Source organism: Hetaerina americana, unplaced genomic scaffold, assembly GCF_022747635.1.
Source record: "Hetaerina americana unplaced genomic scaffold, ioHetAmer1.1.p SCAF_9, whole genome shotgun sequence".
Classification (NCBI taxonomy): Eukaryota; Metazoa; Arthropoda; class Insecta; order Odonata; family Calopterygidae; genus Hetaerina; species Hetaerina americana.
Genome location: NW_027287538.1, coordinates 44331949 through 44356809, shown reverse-complemented (window position 1 = coordinate 44356809; position 24861 = coordinate 44331949). Strand labels below are relative to the sequence as shown.

General features: G+C 39.9%; 1 protein-coding gene across 1 annotated transcript in view; it reads left to right on the top strand.

Annotated features, from left to right (window-relative positions):
- Positions 1 to 24861, top strand: part of tai (basic helix-loop-helix family member taiman) — a 316899-nt gene that overhangs the window by 266790 nt on the left and 25248 nt on the right. The window contains exons 2-16 of the mRNA XM_071598061.1: positions 4198 to 4305; positions 5750 to 5900; positions 6193 to 6312; positions 9081 to 9258; positions 9412 to 9545; positions 10953 to 11279; positions 11497 to 11753; positions 13046 to 14096; positions 15687 to 15932; positions 17176 to 17430; positions 18496 to 18706; positions 19945 to 20322; positions 21271 to 21692; positions 22502 to 22669; positions 23933 to 24271. Coding sequence (XP_071454162.1) covers positions 4198 to 4305; positions 5750 to 5900; positions 6193 to 6312; positions 9081 to 9258; positions 9412 to 9545; positions 10953 to 11279; positions 11497 to 11753; positions 13046 to 14096; positions 15687 to 15932; positions 17176 to 17430; positions 18496 to 18706; positions 19945 to 20322; positions 21271 to 21692; positions 22502 to 22669; positions 23933 to 24271 — 4345 coding nt within the window. The remainder of the gene's footprint in view (positions 1 to 4197; positions 4306 to 5749; positions 5901 to 6192; positions 6313 to 9080; positions 9259 to 9411; positions 9546 to 10952; positions 11280 to 11496; positions 11754 to 13045; positions 14097 to 15686; positions 15933 to 17175; positions 17431 to 18495; positions 18707 to 19944; positions 20323 to 21270; positions 21693 to 22501; positions 22670 to 23932; positions 24272 to 24861) is intronic.

Below are 24861 nucleotides of genomic sequence, written 5' to 3'. Positions count from 1 at the left end.
TTGTGTTTTTATTTTATTTTCGTGTTTGCCACGAGGGGAGGATCTAGGGGGGGGGGAACGAAATTGAATATTATCCGCGCTTGCATGCGTGAAATTCTTTAGTCTGCGGTCTTGCGCCATTTTTGTCCAGTCCGTCTGGGCATTGCGTCCGTCGCCGAATCACATCGTGCCGAAACGGTGGGATTTTATTTTTAACAAGGTCCACCCCGTGACACACCAATGGTTAGACCTCTTATGACCGCACGTGATGGCGTAGGTTTAAAAACACTGACGAAAACAATAATAATGGAGCAATAGAGAGCAAATAATGTTTACTCCATGCTGTATAGTTTAGGGTGTGAACTCAGCGAAGCTCTCTAAAAAACAGAACGCGGGTGTGGACATGATTTGGAGAGAAAAATGGTTGGGCATTCGGGAACAAAATATCCTGGTCGGGAAATTTAATATTCCGGGTTCGCATCCGTTTAAAACTACTCTGGCGCGACCATCGATATGGAAGAATGGTTTTAATCTATTGTAATTAGAGGGGATTTACAAGTTTAGCAGCCCATATAGGTCGTCCGTGTCCATCAGAAGAAGCCTATCTCGGCCGGTGGACTATCGTGTATCCACATAATTCGTCATTGAAAAATCCTGATCCCGTTTATTATTGCTACAGGTTGTTGATTGCTTTGTATTTATTTTGTCAGCCAAGTCGAAATGTTGCGCTCAGTGTTTTGAGTCTTCACGCGGTGCTCTTCGCTTGGGAAGGGCGTCTTGTGGCGGTCAGTCCCAATCCCCCCTCTCCTCACCTCGCGCATCCCGTCCGCAGAGCGTGGGACTCGGTTACGTACGCCTCTTTCGTGCGGACGGCACTCGGCGCGCACAACGGACGGCCAATGCAGTTTGCATTCCCCACCTAGTACACGTTTCGTTGCGTTGCTCTTTTACGCATTGGGTCGCTCTTTCGGAAATTTGCGCTTGCCGAATTCATTTGTTTTTTTTTCTCTCTCTCCCTCCCATGCGTCTCTTAATTTGGTTTTCATTGCCCTCATGAGTCCGGCGTCGTCCCGATCGTTCATTTGGGTGCGAACCCAAAACTTCACTGTCGATTGTTTGGGAGGATCAGTTTTAATTTTCGGCCCGCCTTTTTTTATATCCTCTTCAATTTCTTATGTTGTTATTGGTACTCGTGCTGCTGAGTTACATAAGTGTTGGGGAGGCGTTTTATCACCGATTGACATCGCTGCTGTTTGACGCCTAATTCCGTGGCTGACGCGTTAGTGAATTGGAGGCGAGTCAGGGTGGAAACTGGGACGACATTTTTTGGATTTCCTCCCTTCATTTTTGTCTCCTTTTGGGAGTGGTCAAGTTTTTCAGCAGCACTCCCATGGTGCTGGTTTTTTCCATTTGTCTTTCTCTACATCATGTATCGAAATCAAACGCTCATGGACTATGGTGTCAAATTAAATGATGTTAAGACTGAAATCGAATTCTGTTGTTTATTTACGTTTTGTGACCTTAATCCAGATTGTCGACCAGCCGATCCGTTAGTGCTTTGACAAAGGGATGAAATTCGGATTAAAAGTATCCATGCATATCGTTTTTGTCGCTGCGAAATATAATTAAGAGTAGTCAAGGGCCATTTCGAAGAGTCACTTGATTAAATATGATATAATCTTTTCTCTTTATGTTTATTAGACAGCAGCTGTTATCGCATATGAAAACATTTATTTACGATATTTGTCACTGGGGTTGACCTAGGTGACCTTCGGATTTTGAGTTAAGGTTATAAGCCTGGGCATCCGGACAGCATATTTAGAGAGAAAAGATTGCTTGCGTATGGGAGTGGTAGTTTATTAGTCATTAGGGGGAGGAGGCCGAATCTAAGGTCATTTGCGCCATTAGGGATGGGTGGGTAATTTGGAAGGGGTCGGAATTTCATGGTAGTGGAGGAAGAAGGTTGGAGAAAAACTTGGCGTCGGAATAAGCATGCTCAAATGAAGAAAGGTGCCAAGGTTCAGAAAGTTTAACGCTCATCCGTCGGACATCGTACTCCACTCGAGGTGCTCTTTCTTCATAGCACCCAAAGTGGTGAACGGGATGCCCGTGGAAAAACCATCTGCTACTTCCGAGATTCTAACTGTCAGTCGTTGGCTAGTCCTGTAGCCACTGAGCCAATCCGATCCCCACCTAACCTCGGACGAAGCAATGAAAGCACGCGAAATCAGAATGGTGACTTTTACGTCTTTGTTTCTGGACGGGGTCGCTTATCGGTCAGTGGAGTTGTTAACGATTGTTCTTCCCGCGGTCAAATCGCGACTCGCCTTTTCTTGTAGATATCGGTAATGATTTGATGCATTGCTTGTCGGTACACTGGGTCCCCGTGTGCGCATCTCATTTATGGTCTCGTCTTCACGCCCTCACATTACTGAGGTGACAAGAGAAGATGATTTTTCGTGTTCTGACCAACTTGGGTTCTTCAATTGAGTGTGAAGTCTTGGAATCGGTCGGGCCGTCGTCTTGAGAGAGGACTTCCCTGACGGCTCCATAAGAGAACGGGCGAATCTTCCCCAGCTCATGGTGGGTCCTTCGGAAAGCGGGTTCTTGAATTGGCTGGTGCAAACGGCGGTCGATGTAAGCGGCGCGTAATTATTTTTAATCGTTATCCTCTGTACCACCTCCCCCTCCCCCCCGCGTCATTAGGTGGTTGTTTTTTGTTCCTAAAACCTGCGCTGATATTTCCATTTTCACAGTGAGATCATCATCCCCCCTCTCATCACTTGGGTTGTTTCAAGAAGCTGAGCGAGTCGCTTTCCGATGGCGTGTTTGCGAGTATTTTCCTCCATTGTGGGTTTGGAATCGGGAGATTGTCTAGATCAGGAGAAGGTGATATTAACACCCCGGCCTGACCCCGAGGCCGCAAGTTGGGACGATGAACGTAACGGAAAAATGCAATCGTAGGAAGTGAATTAGGACACCAGGGATGGGATGTGGATGGTTGCTTTCGGTCCTGGGCTATATCCTCAAGGAAATTGCAAATTTTGTCGATCAGCTTCCCCTAATTGTCGTTCTAATCCCCTACGAGGAGACAGGAGGAACCCGAACTGCGTGAATAATCCCGGAGCTTTGTGCATAAATTTAATGTAATGCGCTTATCCATTTACCCGAGCGCTTTGCGCGAGCTCCCGGACAGACTGAAAAATGTCCGCGGTGCATAGCGCTTTATGGATGGATTATCGAAGGGCGTTTGCGAGATGGTGCATTACTAATCATTCGACCGACAGCCACCTTCTCCGCGGCGAATTAAACATCCGCCGTTGCAAGTCTCCATTCCGGCGTCACCGCATCGATACGATTCCTTTTGACGCGAAGCAATTACCGCCCTCATGGTCTCCTATCTGAATTAATTCAGGTCGTGCTATTGACGCCTTTGGCGAACGCAAACGGGGAAGGTTGATCTGGCTTAAAACCAGGTGCTTTTCATTTTTTTATTGTAGGCACGCTTATGGGAGCAGACAGGTAACATAGGGGTCGTTTTTGTTGTGTCATGTTTCCCGTTCGTAAACGTCACAACTGCCCTTAATAATTAAAATAAAATTCGCACGAATTGGGCTTTATTTTATCGTCTCAATTTTTTTCTTGGAAACCTATGCCTGCAGGTTATTTTGTTGCGTGGGGATTTCTGCTGGGATTTACACCAGTTGGTCTGGGAATAGAGTTTATTGATTCAGCAGGTAATCAAAATACTCCTGTTTTGGTGACAAGTGTGCTTGTTAATTAAAGAGAAAGTGCCATTAGTGGATTGTTTATTGGTTTTACGGTTACCAGGTGGTTTTAGCATGATGGTAATCTCTCAAATAAACCTTAGGATGGAAAATTCTGGTTTGATATGATGGTAATCCTTCCAACAAATATCAAAGCTGGTAAATGTCGAAATAAATGTACAATTTTTGTATAAAAGGAAATGAATTTGCTAAAAAAATAATGGATTCGAAAAAGGTGTAGTGTAATTAGAATATCCTATCGACAATCTCTTTATTTCCGTAGTCATTTCATGTGGCATTTTTCTGGATGGAATCTAATGTATGAAATGTGTAATTGGCACTACCTCTATTGGTGTATCTTTTTCAAATGGGCATGTGTCGCTCGAAGTTGTGTGTCATTTATCTGATAATGGTGAGCAAAATATTCATGTCCTATTTCCTTTCATTTCAGGCTTGGCCCATATGACTTGGAGGACCCTCCTTGGGTCAAGATGAGTGCAGTTACTGGGGGAGTCACCAAGAAACGTAAAAAAACAGACACTAAACCACAGGCGCAATTGTGAGTACCCTTAATCTATGTTCTACTTAAGACTTAGTGATAGTGTTCAGAAGGTGGGATGGTTTTTTTGAGTATTGTGGCTCCATTGATGTAACAATGTAAATGTAAAATTCTGGATGAAAATGAAGTCATACAATTGGCTAGAATGTTTCAATTTTTCTCAGAGAAATGATAAGACATAACGAATGATCTTAACATTTCAAAGCAAAGTCAATGTAGTTGTTTTTCAATATGAAAACTTAAATGTGCTGTAAAACATGTAGCTACATCATGACTAGCATACATTTTACACTTGAAAACCATTAAATGAAAATCTTTGATACAGGAAGCTATAAATTATTCAAGAATATTATTGGGTCTGATATTTACCTGCCACTGAAGGATATCTTGCCAAACAATGGCAATTAGATCCTGTAGGACAAGTCTAGAGAAATGCACTTCTGGATTAGTGGGTTGAAAGAGGAATACTCCATTTCAGATTTGATATTCGTATTTATTATTTTTATTATCTGTAGTTAACTGGTGTCTCTCTTAACAAAACAAAATCTGGCATCAAAACTCTACAATAAGCGCCTCTTCAATTCCACATTGATTTACCAATATTAAAATGTCGCAGAAATCAATAATAGTTCATACGATTCCTGTTTTTGGAAAATGCAGCAATTCTTGTTATTGACCCTCTTTTGACAATACATACTCATTACATCAATTGTATGGCCCTGTGAAATCTCAATGTGGTGGGATTTTGAATGCCCCTGGCTATGGCTGAAAATGTTCCCTGTAATCGATTCCATTCCCCGAGTATCAAATTTAAAAATTACTATGGAAAGGCATTTATTTGTGCTTTTAAATTTTTCTGTGTTGAAAATGGTTAAAGAGATACGGTAAGAACTGGAGATAGGAATGAACTTTGGGTGGGGCATTTATAGAATCAGGAATAAATTGGTGGAATAAATTAAATGGGAATGGGATTTTGAAGACTGTGATAGAGGGGAGAATGTTAGGCAAATGAGGAAGGGTAGGATAGGGCACGTTGGACAGAATGGGAGGGAGGAAGTACGTATGCAGAATTGAAGAGGGACTTACTGCAAAGTGGGATGTCAGATTGTGTTTTGTTATGCGTGCCAAGTATATGTATCGTTGTACATTTGTATAGACTGTGTCTAACCAAAAACCTACCTTAACTGGTAGAATAGCACATAATACAGAAAAGTGAGATGTTTAAATTCAGATTTAATAGCCGTATCTGGTGTGGTCTTGTAGTTTTAATTTTACCCATTCCCATGCATGAAATTAAGAACTGTATTATTGTAGAACTTTTGTAGTTTGGTCCGTTTCCTGTATTTCAAAACCAATGCTTGAGTTTTGTGGTTACTTTGTAAAGGGCGAATGTTCAAGGGAGGAATGGGCCCTTCCAAGCTTTGATTTTCAATTATGTTTGCAGGAACAAGTGCCTTAATGAGAAGCGCCGCAGGGAGCAGGAAAACGTGTACATAGAAGAGCTGGCCGAGTTGATTTCTGCCAGCTTTGCTGAAATGAGCTCGCTCTCCGTCAAGCCGGACAAGTGCGCCATCCTCCAAGAGACAGTCAATCAGGTAACGATATGTTCAAGGTTGTACAGCGTTCCCCCCCTCCCCATATTGTTTCTTTACCATCTCGCTTCCATTCATATCTCTCTTGTATCTTTCTCTTAAAAAATTTTTTTTTTGATAACCCCTTTAGAAAGAGTATTGCAATGTGGCGTGAGCAATCGATGCACCCTTGCATACATTATTATTCATTGGTCCATTTCATGGTTCACTCTCTTTAATGTTGATTTTTTTCTTCGCTCTTGTTCGTGGCCATGACTTTTCTTGCTGTTACATCGCATGTCACCTCTTCCGACAGATCCGTCGCATAAAGCAACAGGAGGGGGGTTCAAGCAGCGATGCTGTTCAGCAGGGGGAGGTGTCTTCCTCCAAGCCAACCATCCTAGCGAATGAAGTCTTTGGGCCACTACTTCTTGAGGTAATTCGCACTTGGCATGCGTAGTAAGATTGGGCGTTTCTTGTTGTGAGAGCAGTCCGCATGTGAATGAGTTGACTTTCCGTGTTGCAAACACAAGACTTCGATGTAAGCAAATGCATATCAGGAAATATACCGAAGTGCCATTCTGCATGAATGAAGTATGTGAACTGCAAGCAGTGAGATGTGTCAAGATTAAGCTGATGGCGACTGTGATTAAAGGATTTGGGAAGAAGGGAAATTAGATTTATTTTTTAAGTCGTCTCTGTTGAATGTTTTATGATGTAGCATTATTGCATGTTTAATTTTCTAGATGAGGTTTATGTGAAGATTCCAGCTATGGACTAGAGTAATTGGTAATGAATAAGTTTAATGCATGTAACTTTATAGATGTGACAGTTTATGCAAATCTTATGACTGGTTTCATCTCTAGTAACTCTATTTGTAGCACTTGAATTCCTGATCCTAAAGCCTTAAAACCAATCAAGCTGCTCTTTCTTTAGTTGATTATATATTCTGAAACTTTGTAGGAGAAACTAATTTTTGAATATGGTTGATAGATTGTGGTATTGTATCATGATGGTTCCATCAAGGAAAGTAATTTAAAGATTCTAGTAGAAATATGTCTAACAAGTGGCATTACTTCACAATTATTCTTCCAAGAATTTTTTAAAAATTATTTTCATTGCAATTCCTGTCAAATGTTCATTTTGTGTAAATTTTTTCATTCATCTAAAATTTTCTCCACATGTGGAGTTAAGGGAGTCATTTTGAGTTTGTTACGTAATGAGACATATTTTCCGTCTACATAATGAAATTGAGTTAATCTTCTTGGGGTGGGTGGGATATTTCTGGTATTTTCATGCATATATGTGTGCAGAAAAATTTTGCAAATATGAGGAATGTCCTTAATCCTTTGTAGCTAGATATTTTTGTGCTACCAGTGGTATTGATACTCTTATCACCAAAGTGATTGCACTGTGTCTGCTGGAAGACTGGTTTCAAGGCTTTCAGTGATCAGCTTCAATCCAAAGTGAGCACATCCCTCTGTCATGGTGCCAGCTGCTTACAACAGTTAATTTAAACCACTATTTTTATTATCACACAGGTTTAAGTTTATGCTATTGCTTTTGACTGGTTTATTTTTATCGATGACATTTTGGCACCTCATCAAATTCTCTGGTTTATTCCCTGGTTGAGTATATAATAAGATGAAATGTATTTTAGTGAGTTTAGAATTTTTAGGATATTTGTGGTGAATTTATGGTAGAATTTTACCTATTTAGACAGTCAATCCATATAAATCTTGGTTGTGGACTGTGCCCGTCCGAAATTGTGAATCAGTTTTTTTAAATTTTTCCATCACCTGTTCCTTTCACTGTCAAACCAGCCAATGCAACAGACTGAAAGTATATGCATGTCATCCAAAACATTAAATACACTGCCATTTTAGTTATAATTATGGTGGTGACTACTATTTTAAATGTTAATGTAGTATCTCTTAAGCAGGCCATATTTCAGTGATAATGACTGAGGGTGCCAAGTTCTTTATGAGATTGAGGCCTCATGTAATATTAGTCAGGGTTCATCCAAAGCTGACTATCATCCTACCTTAGTAATTTGTTTTGTTGCTATGACAAATCTGTAAGTTGAGAGATTGGATTTGATATATTTCTTATTTCATTAGAAATTTTATTTATATTGGAGTTACTTTTTCATCCAATTAGTAACATAATTATTAAAGTTTTCCAGCTGTAACTACACATTCTCCTTTAATTTAATGAATATTAAAACTTAAATTGAAAACATAGGTCATGTATACTGTTAATTTTCAAGAAAATCTAGCTCTTCTGTAAAACTTGAAATCCAGTAAAAATAGTCTATTTGGCCTGGTGGTTGGAGCCAGAGAGTCCACAAATAATGGGTTTGTGCCTTTGAATTACCCCGACTTAAAATCTAGGTTTTTGAAATTTTGTGGTAACTGGAACTTTTTCAGGAAACCAAATGGTCATACAGGGAAAGAAATTAGCCCCCTGATTGCTCCTATTGTGTGTTAATCTCACACACCTCTGGACTTTAATTAATCAGAGTGATATCAGTTCTCACCTATCAAAACCAACCTGCAGGATTATTACTGTGGTAAACTAAGGTTTAATAAGTATTTTAATCGTTTGTAGTAATTTTTATTATTATACATGACTGATAATAGTGAAAATGTTCATGACATTTTCATTGTCATTTTATTACAAGCACAAGAGTCTGTTAACTGCAAAAAAACTTTGTGTGAGACATACTTGTACGCAGGTTGCTGATAACATTTCACCAAATTATATATTACAGAATGGTGGGAGAGTTGGATTAGTTTTAATAACCATTTTCATTTGCTCATATTTCAATTCCACCATTCAGCAAATTTTTGTGGTAACTGTCCCTAATGATGGTGGTAAAATCCCACGTTGCCTTATATTTTCCTTTTAAATGCACATTATGTGTGTAGGAATTTCTCATGAATGAAATACTAAGTAATTTTTTCAAACCTTGAAATATGGATGATAGAATTAAAGACAATTTCATGGTATCACAATTAGGACAGCTTCACACTGTCCCTGATTCGTGGTGGTTTATTGCACCCCCCACCCATTCAGATTTCTTATTATAATTAATAAACTAAGTTGGATAATATTTCGTTTAAGTTGTATGAGTTTCCAGCCTATGTAGCATTGTTTACCTTAATTGATTTTGCTGTCATTCCTTTTTTTTTATCCACACAGGCCCTAGAGGGCTTTCTCTTTGTGGTTAACACAGAGGGGAAAGTAGAATTTGTGACAGAGAACGTCTGTCAGTTCATCCGATATACCCGTGACGAGGTACTTGGAAAGAGTATTTATAACATAATCCACCATGGCGATCATGCAAGGTTCAGTGCCAGCCTTCTGCCCATGCCATTAGGTAAGATTCTTGTATTCTGGAATATTTATTATTGTTTGTTGGTAGTGAGTATTAATGTTGGAATATAATATAATCCTGGAAAAAAATGGGTGATTTCAGACTTCTGTTGTCGACTAACATTTTGTTGAACTGGTGGACCTGACATTCTTTCAGGATGGACAAATGAGCCTCAGCAGCATTCCCGCAGCCGCAGCTTCAACTGTAGACTGCTAGTCAAGCCTCCCGACGATCGGGAGGAGACGATGGAGGAGAAGCAACAAAGGGTGTCAAAGTATGAAAATATGCAGGCAAGTGTCAGGTTATGCACGGGCAAAAAAATGCATTTTTGCAACTGTGGGGTACTATTGAATTTATTTATTTTGGCCATATCCTCTGCATTGGTTCTTCCCAGCGTGAAGCACTTTTAAGTTAATTTGTCTTTTGTGATTGTTACACAGCCATAATTAACTGAAACATATTTAGGTTTTATTATTTCCATTGCATCACCACTTTTGTGATTAATGAAGTTCGAGTGTCATTTTTCTGAAGACATGTTGATATTATTTATGCATGCATGTTGTTATTTTGTGAATTATTTATACTGATACCAAAACTATAGTTGTGAATATAATGATAAAGGAAACCTGTGACTAAAATTAAAGTTATTGTTGGAAATAATTGAATTCTTCTTGATTTTACATATCTCATAAGTTTTAGCTTTTTTAATGGTAATTTAATTGATGGAAGTAGAAGTATAGTCAAAAGTTTTTCTCTTTTGAAATGCTTTCATCTTTCTGTTTCCATAAAGTTTTATTATTGTTGTTTCGGCTCTTGTGATAAGGTAAAGGATGCTTTAATAATATTGCACGAAATTCACTTTGATAATAATAAGATTTCATGTTAAGGAAGCAATAATGTATTTTGTGACTTGTAGATTTTAATGTGCACCTGACACTTAATATTTCTGTAATTGTGAGCATAATTTTGATTGAAATGCTGAAATCATAAAGTGTAAATATCATTCACCTTGACCGGGATTTTCATTCCTTGAGATTTCAGCATTTTAATGCACATTAGAAGATTACTTCATAAAGCAACTGTCGCAGCATCTCAAGCAGTTCTTTGAAAAATTTTAATTACTGAAAATGAAAAAAATATAAGATTTATATTAATTTAGATATCACAATGTGTTAAGACTAACACCTGAAGTCTTGTTGTGAGACGTGGGGTTGTTTGGACGATCAGAAGACCTTTTTTTAGAAAAATGTAGCACAGAATTTGGTTTGTAAAAATGAGAAAGACCACTTTCATTTTTTGTGATAATTCTCTTCTCAAGCATGGGGAATGTTTTTATATATTTTGAAAATTGTGTATCAATATTTGATGTTGCAATAGTCGATTGTAAAATCTCATAAAATTGGTCCGTCTTAAAAGCCAAGTAGGACTTGTTTGCTGCAAAAATCATTGATTGAGAACTTGCCTAACATAATGTATTGTTCTGTAACATAGCTTTAGCATGTAATCGGCAAATAATCAGCAAACAACAGCTTTTATAATCAGCAAATGCTATCTAATTTTAATCTTGTATTTTTCCTGTAAGTTGAACGATTTTCTGCGTTTCCTTTGCATGAGTGTGATTGTTTAATATTGCTGTGCCCAGTATTGGCTGCTTTCAGTCTCATTCAGGTGTGGTGTTCCCTCTTGTGCATTTTCAGATCTCGTCTATGCTATTCCCTTATCCAAGTGAAAAATCAGAAGAAGGTGGTAGCAGTGGTAGTGCCGGCAGTGGTGGAGAAGTGACCTCAGAGTCGAGTGAAGTTGGACCGTGTTTGATGTGCGTTGCACGAAGGGTGCCCCTCAACGAGAAGCAACCTCCGACTCTGGGACATCCGCCCCTGGCCCTCGGTGGTCCGGGTCAAATTGGTGGTGCATCAGGAGCACCCATAGTGGAACAGTTCACAATGAAGCTGGATACGAATGGTCGAATTATTGGGGTAGACACTAGCGGTGTCTCCTCGACTTACTCTCAGTACCTAAACAAGGTTTGTGTCATTGCTCTCGCCAATAAGTTGTGTGTACTCTTCTTCCCTTTAACACTCAGTAGTTTCATGCCTGATGATGTGTTCTCTTCTCGTGTTTTTTTTTTTTTTTTGTGTTTCACCATCTCTCCTTTGTTCCATTTCTCACACCTCAGACATTTTCGTCAGCGAAGCAAAGGTGTCTGTGAGGTGACCGAAATATGTTTTTTCTTTTGTCTAGGATCTAATGGGCCTTGTCGTGCAAGAGCTCTGCCATCAGCAGGACCAGAGCAAGCTGGCTGCACACTTTAAGGAGACACTTGTCAATGGCCACAGTACGAGTGGTATGTATCGCCTGCGCGTCACGGGACCTGACCGGTATCTCCATGTGCAGACTAAGTCAAAGCTGTTCAAGTCTGCCGGAGGTGGCGGGGGGTCATCATCTTCTTTGGCGCCTCACGAGCAGGATTTCATCATGGCCACCCATTCAATCATTGGGTAGGTTGCGCATTGATTTTCACAAGTTCCTCAGGAGTTCAACTTGAAATTATTACCACTTGATAAGCATTTTTTCCTCCAGCTAGGAGGACTATTGGGCCACAAGCGTACGGTTACGAATTTGTCTGGGTTAATCCTTTAAAATTAATTTTTTGTGTAGTAAATGCCAATATTTTCATTTCTGTAAGTAAGTATGACTTTCTAGGGAAACTTTTGCTCTTTGATGGCTGCATAAGCAGTCATTGGCACTGAAATGTTTTGCTTTCCTTCGTAGGCCAGCTGTCATATCATAATATTTCTTTAGTGTAATGCTCTCATTAGAAGTGTTAACGTTATTTAGAAAGGAATACATTTTTGACTCTCATTAAAACCGGTCACTGATTTCATTGAGAATAATTTTAAAAACTTGCGCAGTTATGAAGTGAAATTGTCAATCATTGAATCAACTATTGTGATGCATTGATGTCTCTTATGAAGTCCAATGTGGTGTTCATTTATTTCGGATGCCAGATATCTTTCGTCTGAAAAGTGAAGGCTGGGAAACTATTAGTACTGGTAGGAAACTATTGAAAATATTTAGGTGTTTTATCAGTGATAATAAATTTCAAATAACATCTGTTCAATGAACTGCTGCTTTTTGTGAAATTTGAATTGAGGGAGAATTTTCTAATATTTTGCAAACATCCACTTAATAATGGTTTGAGACTTCATCTGTTGAATTTTCATCAATAAAAGTTTTGTCGACCAAAGGTTTAGATAAAACTGGTTTCTACATTTAGCTCCTTAATTAAATGATTGAACTTGATTTTTCATTTTTTGAACTTTATGATCCTTTTTTATGCAATCATGTAAAGCATTCAACATTTATTTCATTTTTGATGAACTCTTTACATTTTGAAATGATGTTAGTTATCAGAACAATGAAAATTAAATGCTGTTTCCATATAAATTACCATTTCATTATTCATTGATTCACTTAATGATATATTTTCATAGTTTTCTGCCAAATCTTGCGTTATTTCTGGGCACCCTTCAATAGATAGACAAATAATGATTTTCAAGTCTGTGATTTTTGCACATTAGTTCCCAAGCTTTTAATTCTTTAAAAATAACCTCATTGCAGCTCCCCTGATCTGGCTCTGTTGTATTTAAAAAAATAATTGTATTGAAGAAATTGTTACTTTTAAGCACAGTACGGCAGAGTGAGAACATTTATCCTCTCACCCCCATCCCCAGAGAAAGCATGCCATCTTTTCGGGTGTATCATCATGGTTTGCGATTTATTTCCTCAGGGACCAGGAACTGGCCAACACGAACAGTGACAACAGTGCTTTGACCGCTCCCGGGAATTCTCCCCGTTCACTCCCTCCCTCAGTTGGCCAGCAAAGTACATGTAACAGTGGAAGCAACAATGCTTCGGTGGGTGGCCTCCTTCAGTCCCCCCAGGGCGCAGGGGGTAGCATGAACGGTCAGATAACCCACGACCCCTCCCCCTCCCCCGGACCTTTCCCACTCAACCCCAACGACTACGGACTCAGTGAATTCCCGGGACTGGGAGACTTCTTCCCCACCTCTTCCTCGTGGGACGTGATCGGCCCTGACAGCAGCCCCGACGGGCCCTCGACGACCACCGCCTCGGCCGATTCCGCCTCTCGGAGGCACCCCCCCACGCCGCCCTCTTCTTGGGGGATGGGCAGCGACACCCACCACCCCCCGAGGCCCGACTCTGTGCGCTCCCTGACCCCCGCCTCCACCCCGGGCCCACCGCCCAACGTGACCACGGCCTTCAGCCCCAGCGGCGCGGGCGGCATCTGCCCGAGCCCCCTGGACCCATACTCGGGCGGCATGAGGCCGAGCCCCGCGTCCTCCTCGCCATTCGGCAGCTCCTTCCCGTTCAGCCCGATGGGGGACTTGCAGCAGCAGGCGACGCAACAGCCGCAGATGCCGAGGACCCCGAGCTACGGGGTGAGCGAGGAGTCTTCCCCTCGAGACCCAGAGGTGGGTCGGGGGCGGGCGAACCTCCCGCCGCCCTCTCTTCCCATGCAGCTGCCGCACCCCGCGGAGTCGGCGCGCCTCAGGAACCTGCTGACCAAGCGCCACGGGACGGACGACGAGATGGAGGACATCTCGGAGGGGTCGTCAACGGCGTCCCCTGCGAGTCGCAACCGCCACCAGATCCTCAAGGGTCTCCTCAACCAGGAGGACGAGGAGGATGACGGGAGCGGGAGGGAGGACGGGCGCAGGGGTAACATCTCCCGGATGCCGCCGATCGGCGGAGGTCCTGGACCATCTCCTGGCGGGGAAAACACCAGGAATTCGGGTGGTAACAACATGCTACTCAAGGTTTGTTTCGTGCCTTCCAAACTTATGAAAATAACAAATCAATAGCAAATAATTAGTAGTAGTAGTTTTTATGAGAGACGACCGACAGCTAAGGTTATTTATGCCATTTGGGATGGATGGCAAAGGATGAAGGGTGGAGAGAAACCCGGCATTGGCATTACCCTACTCTTGTCGAAAGGCGCCTAGTCATCCGCAGTTTAATGTCCCATCCGACGGATGTCGTGCTCACTCAAAGTGCTCCCCACAAACCAACTTGAGTAGGGATTGGGATACCGCTGGAAAATATTTGTTATCCCCAGGATTTGAACCCAGGCCCCCTCAGTGGGAAGCCTGTATGTTAGTCACCGCACCATCCCGATCCCTACAAATAATGATCACACTTTAACACTCCCATCGTGAGAATTTGCCCTTGAATTGGTGGTGTTGGAAGTGCTTAAGAAAGCAGGGGATCAGGATAGTGTTGTGGTGGATAATCTACTGGCATCCCACCCTTAGGCCCTGGGTTCGAATCCCATAGGTGGGGGGTTTTTTTTAGTAGTATCCACAACACTCCTATGCTGGGATGCTATGTCAAGAGCACTTAGAGTGGAGTACTTTTTCCATCGGATGAGGCGTTAAATTTTAAGACTCCTTTGGACTTATGTTAAGAATTGGGCTAATGACAATACCAGGTTTCTGCCACCCTTCCTCCCATCTTGTTGAAAATGCTACCTCTACCAAATTACCTACATCTATCCCAGATGGTGCAAACAAACTTAGCTGTCAGTCGCCTCCCTAGATAAATACTGCTAAATAAGGTAAATACCCTGATTTTGTAAAATATGGGTTGTATTTTTGTTGCAATGACAACATGAATCAGCTATTTAATTGTTTGTGATTTACAGTCACGTCTTGATCACATAGTTAATAATATTGTTTAAAAATGAAGGAGTAAACCATTCATGTTCAAGGGTTGTAAATTATCAGTACTGTAAGTCTGATGTACCCTAGCCTTTTTATTACTAAAAAGGTAAAATAATGTTATAATCTAATGAGTAAATGTCCAGCTTTTACATGAAGATTTTTTAGTTAGTGGAGCAATTTAATGGTATTTGGATCTAATAATTTAAGTTATTTGAGTCCTAATGGGTTCTGATGAAAATTGGAACTGTGTGTCAATATTCAATTACCTTAAATATGTAGAAGTTTAAATGTACAAGATATAGGTGATGGTTATTATTCAAAACAAAGAGTAGTAATGCTGTGACACCTTCATTTAATTTGCTCAGAGAAAAAGTGAACTAATTGAAAAATATCTATTTATTAAGAAAGTAGAAAATAAATGATAAGTTTATAGAATTGAAATCAGTGGAGCATAACTGAAGTCAATATTGCTCTCATGAATGATCAAAGAAATTCTGATGGGAAAAGTAAACTAACAATGTAGAAATTTACCATGGGTAATTTAAGGTCAGCTAGGCTACGGAATCAATTTTTAAAAGGAAATAGTCGAGATTTCACATCATTGTGAAGGGTGCATATTATCTTGCTTTGATGCATTGGTCGAGGAAGGAAATTGAACAGAAAAAATCTGTTGGTCCATTGACGCAGCTTTTGAACGAGAAGAGTGATGATGATGACCTCGAGGCAAGGGCTGGCCTCAAGAAACAGAATGAGCTTTTGAATCAGCTGATGAAGGAACCGGATGGGAGCGGTTCTGACCAGGGGCAAGAACGCTGGGGAGGCACTCCAAACAGCCCCATGGTCTCTCCACACCCATCTCACACCATGCACCACCACCAACAGCAGCATTCAGGGGCATCGACACCTCAGACTCCACCCACTGTTGCCTCTCAGGTGGGTAATACAGAGACTACGTACATGCATGGTACATGTTGGGGTATGAGTTAGGTCACAACATGTTGATCAACTTACAATGGAACAGTTGATAACTACCAAATGTATCACTTACCTCATGTGTCGTACATATTCTTTCTCCTGCATTCTTCTTATGGGGTTATAGTATCACCACATTTTGTAATACTGAATCAATGGCAGCCCAAACACACTATGAAAATTTATTTAGACGCCTATGATTGGGAAAGAAGCTTTTGGTGGTGACAGGGTAACATCCTTGCCTGGCAATACAAAGGTGACGGGTTCTGTTCTCCAATTAAGGTCGCTTTTCCTTCACCTTTGGCTTGAGTGTTTGTAAGTGTTCTTGTTTCTCTTCGGTTTATAAATACCAGCATAAAGGTTAACTTGGGGGAGTTTGTCAAGTAAATCACTCAAGAGTTCTCATAGTATCTTAGTCAAAGATTTTCACATAAATATGCCTAGTGATTGGAACACATTTCTTTGACAAACCTATTCAACTTGTTTATTTAAGCTTTTCAGCTTGAAATAATATACGCCTTGGTATCTATTACTGCTCTCTCAATTCATGCAATGTGTATTCATCAGGTGCATTGGGTAATCTGATTAACCTCATGGCTTATCCAGTTTAGGAGAAGTTTTAATTTTTATTTGGAGTAAATAGCTTTTCTGTTAAATTAACATCCTGATTTTATCATTGAGAAAATCAGAATAAAATTTCCTGTGTATTAAATTGCCAACAGAGAGAGAAAATTTAGCATTTTGTTCCGAGGCATAGTTGGTCTTTATGGGTTATCTTTTTATTTGATTTTTTCATTCTAACTGATAATTCATTTGTGATACTGCTTTGTATTATAACTTTTGTGACTTCTATCTTTGCCTGTATATACACCAAGGCAAGGGCTATGTCTAAAGCATTTCAATGGTTATGAGGAGGTAACTTGATGTTTTCATCTTGTCTATTTCATAACTTTCTAATATGGAATTCAGCACTGTATTATTATTGAGTACTCCTTGTATACTATTGCTTTTGACCATCGTTTATACCATTGTTGTGAAAAGCAGGTTGAAGTTATGATAATATTGAAGTATTAATCCAGTTGATATCATGGCGTCATTGTTTTGAATGTTTCTATGGCTCTTGATGCAAGTTGGGCGTCTTTTGGGAATAGTTTTTGTGTCATATCTTGTGAGTTTATCGTAATTTTATCAATGTCTCGTTCAGCAGAGCCTTTATAGAGGAGGAGGAGGTCCAACACCTCAGTCTCCCCCATCCACGTCTGCACCGGCAGATTCCCTCTCTGGTGGTGGCCATAGGGTGAGAAAGCGACAGGGTGAGGAGGGTGACGATGTGGTGGGCGGTTCAGGGCCATCTGCCAAAAAGAAGGTGTCCATGACTCCCAGCCCATCATCGTCTGTCAACCCCTTGTCTTCCCTAATCAGGGGAGATTCATCACCGATGATTGTTGGATCCTCTCAGGTAAGAAATGGTATACAGTAGCAACAGCACCTTGGGTTGTTGTAGTCTTTTGTGATGGTAGTTATTCAGATATATGCAATAGAAATAGCTTATTTCCACAGAAGGTAGTGGAGGCTGTGTAATGCTGGTATTGATTCCTGGAATCTTGCAGTTGCCACTTAAGTGTGAATTAAAAGCAGAAATGTTGTGAAAGGATTTAAATATAAGTCCAGCAATAATGTACGAAGAATCATTTGGGTATTTATCTGAGAAAAACAGTTATTTGGTGAAACTTATATCATCCCACTTGCTTTTTCACAATATGGCTCTATTTTAATCTGGAACAGATTTAGAATGTTGGACCAAATAGTGGTTTTGTTTTGAAGTGTATGTACGCATTTGCCCTTAAAGGGGATGCATTGTTTTGTCTAAAAAGGCAGCATTGAAGGCAATTCAAAGCAAACATAAAATATGTTGGGTTATAACCATTATTAAAAGGTACCCCTGAAATTTTATGGTTTATTTTTAATTTGACATTCTGTTTCTTTGATGTGGTCATAGTGGAGGACCATTAGTGTGTGTGTATGTGTAAGACTTATGGTAAAAGTTGCTACTCAGTCTATAGCTTCACATCTCAATTGGATGGATAGAGTACATCTTTCACTTGAGTTTTTTTAATCACAGCCCTGAAGTTAGGGCAGGAAATTTGCCAAATATTCTGTCCCAGCTAGGATTAGAGCTCAGTGCTAAGTAAAATCAAAATTGTGGCTAATGCATTGGTATCCCATGCTGCTGATCTTAAGTACTCTTTGTGCTATCTGTGTGTTATCTATAGTGTTCTCGCTGGAGTCATGTCACTCCAGGCTCATGCACACCTAAAACAACAAACAAATAATGTAATTTTTGAGAGTACAAATGAATGGAATATAAGTAATGTGAATGCAAATGAATAGAATATAGTTAATGCATTAAAGTATGAAAATAAATCCTGGAGTTTCCACATGCCTTATGGTTTTTAAATTTAATTTCTATTGATAATGCTCTGATTGTTGGGGAAAGGTCAACTTACTCCTTGTAACCCAACAGGTGACATCATCCGGAGGCACCGGGCAGAGTAATCTCTGTCAGAGGAACAGAATGTTGGCGATGCTTTTGGCGCAGAAACCATCTGAACCTGCCACGATACCTCCCATACCAGCATCAATCCTTACTGCCACACCACAAGATGGACTTCCTCGCTTAGCCGATCAAAAGCACATGGCGCCATCAACAGGGCCTGGACCTGGTGGGGGAGGTGGTAAGTTATTTGCTTTCAAGGCCATGTCAATGTAAAATGACCAGGAGCTAAAATTACGTTTGCAAATTTTTGAACTTGTTGAAAAGTTAGGTATGAATTTTTCTTCACAACGTTGGGAAGTGATTTGATTGTTATGAAATGACTTACTAGTGAATTTAAAAATAAAGTTTTTTCTTTAGGTAATTTACGTAAATAAAAGTTTTTATTTGCGAATAAATTTCACTTAGCACAATGAATTTGAAACGTTCCACGTGTGAATGTTAATACATGCTTGCATTGAAATTTTCATAGGTCGTTCATCTAATATAGGAATAGAAGGAGTGAATTCGTTCCGGAGTGTAAACATTTGTGATTCTAATCTCATCAATATTTCTGTTTCCATCCATGATTATTCCTGGGATCTGGAGAATATCTTCTTTGCTCTGTAATAAAATCATGTACCATGCAGAATCAGTCAAAGAAATGGTCTTCAATTAGCTGATTTAGCTGATTAGATTTGTTTAGAACTTCTTGCTTAATGCTTTTAAACCTGCGGTGATTTCTCTGAAGTGACAGACATCGTGCATGAAAGGTGCACCTGAAGTATGAAGCATTTTAAGATTTGAGATTTGTTGTTAAAATTGTTAAAAATATGTCAGGGAGCAACGATATTGGTGGCTGAGTTTGCAATTCCTAATATAACTTGATACATCTGAATGAATTATTCTCGAGAACTCAAAGAAATAATATCCTTGGTGATAAGTATTTTGAAGCTCTTTTCAATGGTATTCTATTTTCCTACTTACAAGCCAAGACAAAGAAATTACTGTAACATTTATGCATATTTATTGCACACAAAATTTTTAAAAGAAATAATGGCAGAAAAAAACTGGATTTTTCCTTAGTTGGTCTCCAATGGATTAAATGTGTATATAACCAGACATGATTCACTACCATTAGAATAAAGTTTATTCCCTTGCCCTTTTTTTTATATTTGAAACACATCACATGCATTTATAATTGCACTGAGATGTGCACTTAAGAACTGTCTGTGTTCTGCTGGGGAAGCAGCCATTTGTTTACCATTTAAAAAAAGAAAAATCTTATCGGGTCACATCAGATCTTTTAACATTTTCAAAAAGCATAGTTTATGTTCCCAGTACTGCATGAACAGAGAATATTGTGGTTTGAAATATTTAACAAAAACTTGTTTAAAGGAGTATTTTGGGTTTCACGAGGACTATGTTCTATCGTCACAGGAGGGGTGCAACAGCATCACCATAGAAACTCACAGCAGACGAGTGATGGTCAGATGGGCATGCACCACATGCAGCAGCAGTCGCACCAGGTGCATGGCAACCACCAGCAGCAGATTGTTGGTGGATCCAAGGTGCACCAAGGGCATGGGCTGAGCCAGCAGCAACAGCAACAACAAATGCAGCATCTCCCATCAAGAGGCCTCTCACCGGATGACTCTTTCTCTGAGTATCGGCGCTCAGTGAGTGACTCCGTGGGGGATAGCAGTTCGTTGAGCTGCATGTCCAATTGGGGAGAGAACATAAGCCAGTCATCAGATCCATATCTCTCAATAATACTTGATGAGGTCATTGACATAGTGCCTGATGCAATCATAACCGGTAAGAGATTGGAATTTAATGATAAAAATTGTGTGATCGCATGGATATTTTGATTTTGTAGAAATTTGGACAAATTGATGGACTCGTTGAATAATTAAAGAATCAATAATTAATATTAGCATTAAATTGACTGAAGAAAATGTGCTAAGTAAGTCATGTTAAGCTTTAACGGTAGTATTCCAAATGCTAATTCTCACAAATTAACTAAATTGCAAAGCCAAGTTCTGTAGTGCTGTCATGTAATTACCGATATGTGCTGTTGTATTAATATTGTGATAAGAATGGATTTAATATCATATTCTTCAGTCTATTAACCTTCACTCACTGATATATTGCATACCAGTTGGCATGCTCGCTGTTGCTCTTTAGTTCACATTTGAAAATTCCACAGAACTAGTTTATTTTTTGACATTAATCTAGTATTAGTTATTGCTAAGTAAATAATCTTTTTGCATAAAATTTTACCAAATTAGCTCATGAGAGGTAGTTAAGTAATTTAATATGATGTACGTTTGCCATGGATGGCAGCAAGTATATGTGAGCTGAATTTTTTAAAGGAAGAGTCTAAGGAGTAACTTGATGTTGGAGATGTAAATATTAAATCAAATTGAAATGAATGCTATTTTTCTCACCAGTATTTAATGTAAATAAATAATGGCTCTTGAGGATCTATAATTAAAGTGACAATTGCTGAAACCATGGATGTGGATATTTTAAGTATTTGTGTAAAAACTAGCATGTTCACTTTTATTTCCTTTTTAAGTGAACTGATAACTTATCTTTGTGGAAGACCTTTTTTATTGTTGTTTTAATTGTTGCGCAAAGACCTGCTCATTTTTATCAATGCCCTGTCATGTTTGTGGTAAACGAGGGACCCCCTCTTCCATTCTGGTATTGTGATTTGGCCCTGGGTTTGTCTAAAATATTTGGAAATTATCTCTTTTTCAGATACCTCAGCCATTTCGGACATATTAGGAGCAATGGACAGCATGGGAGGTGGCTCCCTTGTCTCTGGTCCCTTGACTTCCTCCTCGACTGCCACCTCATCCTCAATGGCTCATTCGTCATCCGTCTCTTCGTCAACGTCGGGGTCAGTTTCCTCGTCAACCTCCTCAGGGGCCATCTCATCCTCGTCCCAGATTGGCCCCTCGACGCCCAGACCTCCCACATCATCGCCTGCCTCCTCAGCGGGACCTTCATCGTCCCTCTCGGCCGCCTCCGTCTCCTCATACCAACAGGACATGAACGAGAAGATGGCCATAAATGCCATTCAGAAGTCGTTGATGCAATGCGAGTCTGCTGTCAAAGCACCAAGTTCACCAGCTGCATCGATGGCATCGACGCCACCTGCCTATGCCTCATCTCAAGTGGTGAGGAGCGACTTATTCACTCTCTTCTCCTAGTCCTCATAAACTTTTTCACCCTCCCATTTCATTATCTTGCTATGTGTGGAGTGCATAGAAAACTTAAAATTTTGATCCCATTTTGATTTGTACGAATTGGGAGATGTCCTTGATTGATTCCCTTTTTTGAGCGGAGATTGAGGAGCTGGTACATACACATTGGTGGCGTACTCATTTGATTATTGAAGGAGGATATATTGTAGATAAATATGGAGTGGATGTGGCTATTTTTTTTAATAGTGGTGGGGTGGAGAAGACAATCTTTAAACTCCAACTAGCATTTATTAGTTAATCAGTACAGCTCTGAACTACTCCCCAAAAATTGATGTATTAATCACAGTGTGTTTTTATGTGCCCTTCATAGGGCTGAGAAAATTAACGGTCAATAATATTCATAACTGAAACCGAAGTGTCAATATTTCTATTATAACACAATTTAAAAAAATGTTAAAATGAGGAGTAATTACTAAGTGTTTACTAATTGTATAAAACTGAAAATTTTTACCGATGTCATTTAAAGAGGTAGTCTTCATTGCTTTGTTTAACCATTATATATACATATTTTATGTTCTGTAATTAAAACCTGCGAGTGTGTTCTGTTTTTTTTTATCAGAGCGGTATTAAGCATCTCTTATTTTTCCATGTCTGACTTGGAAATCTAGTCATTCTGCCCAGAACATTATTTCATGCTATTTAACATCATCCATAACATTAGCATAAGCTTGTGATGGTTATTTTTTTCAGTACTCATTAAATATTTGTTCTTATAATTGCAGGGAGGTTTTCCTCAACCCAATCCTCCCATGTATGGGCAGCAGCAGAGACCTCCTCGCTTTGCGACCAGCCTTCAACAACAACAACAGCAGCAGCAGGCAATGGGAGGAATGGGGCAGATTGGGAAAATACGGGGTAGTGCTCCTCAATATGGGATAGTACCAAATCAGGTTAGAGCAAATGACGTTGAAATTAAGTGAAGCATATTTCAGTGATTTTGGTTATATTCAACAAAAGAGATAGTTGTTATATTCGTTGTTCTTCAGTATTGATTTTAATGCTAACTGAAGTATTTACCCATGCGTTTCCATTTGATGCAATCAAGTAAGGACTGTTATGATGTATAGTGACAGTAAGGACTTCGATCAATTTGAGTAATTGATATGCTCTGGTCTTAACTAGGAGAAAGCTTAACTGTGGGGAATAAGCCCCAATGACCATGAACTACCTCAGTTACGTACCCATAGGAGCTTAATCCCCGCATTTGGGATTTTCAAATGATTTTAATGACCAAGAGAATGTTCATCTCAAGTTTGCCTATCTTGTGTTTTTCTTATGACCTAAAGAAACGGATCTCAATTTGAAGGAAGTATTATGCTTTTTTTTATGAATAAGTTGGTTTTCTGTAGAATTATTTAGTAGCATTCAAGATAGGTTTTGCATGGACACAAACTGAACACCCCTATGTTTTTCAGTCTTGCCCAAGGAAAAATCTGACCCATGCATTGCATTAAACTGTTCTTCAATCATGTGTACATTCTACCTCCCTCCATTCTGTCCTATGGTGCTGTCGTTCTCATCTCTTTTCCTCACTTGCCTAACAGTCTCCCTCTATAACGGTCTTCAGCATCCCATCGCCAATCAAAATGCTCTGCATCAATCTTTCATACCATCTTTTGATTTCTCCCAATGATTGGCTCTTATCCCTCACCATGACTAGCTATTGCTTGTTTGTTCTCCTTTCTGCCTATTTCATCGTTTCCATCCTTCTCCACAGAAACATTTCAAAAACCTCCAATCTTCGTGCTTTCACGACTATATTTCCAAGCCGTACAGAACCATGCTCCATATCAAAGTTTTAACGGGTCCTTTCTTAGGCTTCCTTACTCAATGTCCCCGTCATCAAGTACCTCCTCCTTAAGCATAAGTTTAATTAAATGCCTTATGCATTTTTCTTCTGACCACCCTGACATTTACATGTCATAGAAGTGTTTTGGACCAAGATGGTCTTGGTAGACTATGGAGTTTATTAAGAGAGGGCAATGTTTGCATTGTATTTTCATATGCATATCTTGTGATAAATTGTGGAAAAGACCACTTGGAAAAATTTCATATTTTGGTCTGGAAGCACTGGAAATACCTCTGGAATATTGCCCTCTTTGGATTTTTCATTCTACCCCTGCTAATGAGTGCCTTTGCCCCATATTCCACAGGTTGCCGATGGGCGCCATGGAGTGATGTCTCCTTCGCTGGCGCAGCGTCGTCAGATGATGCTTGCGCAACAGGCGCAAAAGCAGCGGTTGCTCCATCAGCAACAGCAGCAACAGCTGCTCATTCCATCGGGTGCCGCGGCAGCCGCTGCCGCAGCTGCGGCCGCTGCAGCTGCCTCAGCAAACCAGCAGGGTGGTGGAAGTGGGGGTGTGGTATCTGGTATGGTTGGCGGTGCAGGGGGAGTGGACCCTGGTGCCCTCACGTCCCAAGCAGCGGCAGCCCTCCAGACAATGGACAGCCTGCTCAACAGCTCTGTGGCACCTCCAAATGTTTCGCTGCAGGTTAGTGAGGTGCGACTGCCGCAAAAAGCTGTTAGGAAATTCAAATGATAAGATTACTCTTCGGAAAGACTCTTTAACAAGGGATCATGTAGAGTTTTCACGGCCAGGTTTTTCTCATCCAAGAAAGTTTTGAATTTTCGAGGTTAATCGAATGAATGAATTTTCAATGGACACAAATATTACCTTTAAGCCTTCAAAAGATAACATTTTGATTTAAAAACTCAAGGCTGGACCTTAGTACAAGAGAGATATTAATAGTAAGTTAAAAAATAGTTAATAATAATATATTTATTTGTCCAGCCAGCACAGTTAACAGAATTGAGAATAAATATGTATGTTACACTTGGCACTTGTGTATGATACATGACAGGCCAATAGGATATAGATCACATCATTCCAAAGAGAAACATTTCAAATAGAAATAAAAATACACTTATGATGTGAAACTGATGTAGACTTTAGAAATATTGATATGTAAGTTAAACTTCTGAAAGTCCAAAAATTCACAATCATTACTATCATGTAATTATAATGTCAAAATTATGACTCTTCTTACTTCAAGAGTGGCCACATTTACCTTAACTTTAATT